A 4,228-nucleotide genomic window follows, 5' to 3' on the forward strand; every position below is an offset into this window, starting at 1 on the left:
GGCGCGCCCCCGGGGGGGGGCCTGGGGGGGGGGGGGTGGGGGGGGGGGGGGGGGAAGCGGGGAGACGTGGCAGTGCAGGAAGAGGAGTGGGTGCCGGAGCGGGGCTGGGGTGCGGGGAGGCCACCGCAGGGAGGGACAAAAACCCGGGGCCACCTCGGGTGTGGCTGGGGACGGGGAACCCGCTGCCTCCGGCATTGCACCCCTCGAGGGCAGCCATCCCCCAGCAGTGCACCCCTCTGCGTGAGCAGTCCTGGGATGGGGTGCCTTTCCCCGTGGATTTGGGGTGTGCGGTTCCCCCAGCTCAGCCACATGGCAATGGGCAGCCTGCACTGGAAGGAGCCCCTCGCCCTCCCCAACAGCCACCTCGGGAGGGGAGACGGGGACGTGCCGTGGCTCCCCGGGCCAAGGGCCACCGTGGGGCATAGCCACCTGGGGCCAAGGAAATGGTGCAAATCAGGGGCTGAGCCCCAAGCAGAACTGCCCCTCCAGACCGGGGCGGGGGGGCGCTGCAGCGATTGCCATCCTCCCACCCAGCACCGAACCCCCATGCCACGGCTCAGGCCTCACGCCAGGGTGTCCCCACGCCAGGGACCATGGGGACACGTCCGTGCCTCTCCTTGGGCACAGGCAGCGGTGACAAATCCCAGCCCCGAGCCTCCCGTCAAGGACAACCACGGCACGGGCACGAGGATGCCCGCACGCCGATCACAGCATGTACACGAATGCTGGAGCAGAGCGGGTGCGAATCTCCCACCCCGCAGGCACCCCAGGACCCCCCCAGCACCCTCCTGCAGAGCCCAGCATCCCTCCAAAACACCCCAGCACCCAGCGAGACGAACCCTGGGGTCACTGCACCAGGGCAGCCTTGGGCAGCTTTATGCCCCACCGCAGGGTACAAGCACCCACCATGCGTGGGGAAACTGAGGCAGAGGTGTGCAGCAGGAAACCTGGGTGCCCTGGCTCCCCTAAAGCAGCTTGCATTTTGGCATCAGGCTGCTGCATCCCATGCAACCCCCATGTAAAGCCACGGCTTTCTGGGCCCGGGAGGAGGAAGGCAGAGCCATCGCTGTTGATGCCGAAGGGCTGCGCTGGGGTTGAGCGGGCAGCGCTGGGCTGGGGGCCAGCAGCCCCATCCCAGGCACGAAGCTGCCCCATCCCTCCCCACTGCTCCTGTCTCCTCCAGCTCTCCCTCTCCCCTTCCCCAGCCATGTTAATTAAACCCAAGTGCTTAATTACAACCTGCTGAATCCCGCGGCTGCTTCCCAGAGCCTGCTAACACTGTGGGGTCAAGCCCGACCCCCCCAACATCCCTGTAGGAAACGTGGGGGACGGGGGAACCGGGGGGAGCATCCCGGCGTCTGCAGGATTTGGGTTGCGGCTCATCAGCGGCATAAACGGATCTTCACGCAACGCATGGAAAAGAGCAAACCCAAGCAGCGGCACCGGGAAAGTCATCCCTGGGGGTCTTGGCCTCTCCAAGGAAAGATGGGGACAGATGGCTCAGCCCTGGGGTTGTCCCTGAGCTGCTGGCAGGTCCCCCAAGGGGTGCAGAGGGAAGGGGATGCTCAGCCGGTGCCCGGCAAGCTCCTGATGACACCGGCTGCTGGCAATAAAAAAATAATCAAGGCAAATAAGGTGAAGGCTGGCAGCAGCATGCAGGGCTGCGAGCAGGGGTGGGGGGAGCCAGCATACCCACCGTCCTTCCCCGCATGGTCACCCACCGGTGGGTGCCCGGGGCAGAGGGGTGCCCGGTGGGGGGGTGGACTGACCCTGTCACCCTCCTGCCCGCAGGTCCCCACCAGCCCATGAAGTGATTCGGGTGGGTGGCACAGCCTCTGCTCCTGCCATAGCTGCCGCCGCCGCTGCACCGGGCACCGAGGTAAGAACCCAGGGCTGTGGCCGTGGGGTGGGTGGGATGCTCTGGCATGGGCACCAGACCCCCAAACCGGGTCTGTGGGGCAGAAATCCCAGTTGGGGTCTTCCCCTGTCCGTGGGGGATACCCAGCCCCGTCACCTGGGGGAACTGGCATGACCCTGTGGGGGTCACCTGGGGCAGCCCCCCCCCGTCCCCTGGCCGAGCATGGAGGGGCCAGGGCAGAGTAACCGGGGTGCCGTGGGGGAGGCGGCGAGGCCAGGGGCGACCACAGGAAGCGTGGTGGTCACGAACCCGCACCCTGCTTCCCTCCCCGCCTCGGCAAACGGCAGCGGCAGAAGTGCCGGGGGGAGAGCCGCCGCGTTTTGGCAGATGCTCGCACCTGTGCACCTCGGCTGGGGAGGGTTGGGGCTGGGGACAGCGGGGCCGTGGGGTGCAGAGCCCGGCAGGATGGGTGCAGGTAGGTGCCACGGCAGCAGCGGTGGGGGCTCGGGTGTGCCGGGGTGTCCGGCCGGTGGCACCGGTGCTGTTCCACTCTGTTCTGTTTCTCTCGCTCAGGTCTGCTGGCCATGGGCAACCTGATAAAGGTATTGGGCAAAGATTTAGAAAACTGTCCTCATTTTTTCCTGGATTTTGAAAGTAAGTCCCGTAAGCAGGGCGGGCGCGGGGAGGGGACCAGGGCCGCCACCGCGGCTGCTCTCCAGAAGATGGGGACAGGCACGGTGTCCCCGAGCAGCCCCGTGTCCCCAGGCACCTTGGGGCAGCCCCGGACATACCCCGCAAAGGGCTGAGTGGGGCAGGGGAGCGGGACCCCAAAAGATGCCCTGACCCTGAAAGCGTGGGGAGACGTCCCCAGCTGAGTGGTGGGGATACAGGATACGTCCCGGCAGTGGGACCCAGCCCATGAGGACCTCAGGGATGTGCCCCACTGCTGTTAGTCGATGGCACCGGGTGGCCATGTGGTACATCCCCTGCCACCGCCACGGCAGGGACAGCTCAGAGGCCAGGGATGCCGGGGAAGGAGGAGGGAAGGATCCGTGCCGCCTGCCTTGGCCGGGAAGGGCGGCGCGGTGGTTGCAGCCTGCGCCTGAGGGATGGAGATTGGGGACCCCCGGTTTGGTCCAGGGGACCTGCCCCAGCTTCCCACTGGCCTGGGCTAACTGGGAGAGGAAAGCATGGCTCTTGGACCTCCCAGGCTGACACGGGGGAGATGGTGACCGCCATGGCAAGATGCCAGACCCGCTGCAGCCCTGTGGCCCCCCCCTTCCTCCCAGGGCACAGCTCAGAGCAAGAGCAAGGGTGGGGGGTAAAAATAGCGCAGCAGCAACTGCTCGCCCCGGCGGGGAGAGGCCGCGCTCAGCTCGCCGCACCACCTCCGGCAGCGGCACATCCCAAAATAGCTGGGGCTGGGGTCACGCAGCCACCCCGCTCCCACAGCCAGGGACCTTCTTGGCTCCTCGTGGTGGGTCCTTTGAGGCGGCACAGTCTTCGCTCACCTCCAACCCCCTCCGCAGCCCCCCACCCCAGCACTGTGGGGGCTCCCTGGGACCCCCCCAATTTCAGGGCTGGCTCCGCAGCTTGGCGGGCAGGGGGGGGATACCTGTAGCCAAGATTTCAGGGACTCGTTCACCGCTTCACCCTCCTCGCTGGAGCCCGGCGGCTCTCTCCTCCCTTCGCTCCTTCCTCTCCATCACCCCATCCGCCAGCGCTCATCACCATCGGGGTGGGGGGGAAGAGGCTGCAGCCCGGGACCGGGAGCCGCCGTGGGGTCACCCGCCGGCTGGGGGGATCACCTCGAGCCCCCGGGGAGCAGCGGGGGGGAGGACAGGGGCTCCGGCTGCCGCCGGCCGCTGCCCTCAGCCCAGCACCTCTTCCCCGAGCACCACCTCACCATCATGCTTTTTTCCTCTTGTTTCTTCTCTTGCAGGTTTCACATGGGGAACCTTCTTAAAGTGTTGACTTATAACGAACTTGACCAAGGCCCTAATTTTTTCCTTGACTTTGAAAGTGAGATGGGATTTTTATTTTCTTTTTTTTGTTTCGTACTTATTCTGAGTTCCACATCCACACCATTTTGAGTTCTCGTACCCGTCGCCCATCGCATCGCGCCCATCCCAGATGTCCTCCCCCCCCCCCCCTCAAAACCTTTGCCGTCCGGGGGTCTCCCCGGGGAGGGGGGGGCCGCGGCCACCGGGGCAGACCCATGGCCGGGGGCTATCGCTCCGCACCTCTTCCCCGGGGCAGTTTGCAGCCCGTTGGGCCCAGCCCGGGGCTGGGGGCTGCTCGGGGACCCCTGTGAGCAGGATCACGGTCGCAGGGCAGCCAGGACTCACCCCTACCTGCCCCCCCCCCCCC

General features: G+C 66.7%; 1 protein-coding gene across 2 annotated transcripts in view; it reads left to right on the plus strand.

The window, feature by feature from the left end:
* The first annotated feature begins 2,442 nt into the window (after positions 1 to 2,442).
* The window catches only part of LOC104837149 (protein FAM49A-like), a 4,093-nt gene continuing 2,307 nt past the window's right edge, over positions 2,443 to 4,228 (plus strand). Inside the window, exon 1 of one of the 2 annotated variants that reach the window (XM_010576070.1) lies at positions 2,443 to 2,512. In XM_010576070.1, the coding sequence (XP_010574372.1) occupies positions 2,443 to 2,512 (70 nt within the window). Of the gene's footprint in view, positions 2,513 to 3,807; positions 3,881 to 4,228 lie in introns of those variants that run through there. The other variant, XM_010576069.1, reaches the window with a different exon arrangement.

This window comes from Haliaeetus leucocephalus, unplaced genomic scaffold, assembly GCF_000737465.1.
Source record: "Haliaeetus leucocephalus isolate CR32 unplaced genomic scaffold, Haliaeetus_leucocephalus-4.0 Scaffold517, whole genome shotgun sequence".
NCBI classification, from domain to species: Eukaryota; Metazoa; Chordata; class Aves; order Accipitriformes; family Accipitridae; genus Haliaeetus; species Haliaeetus leucocephalus.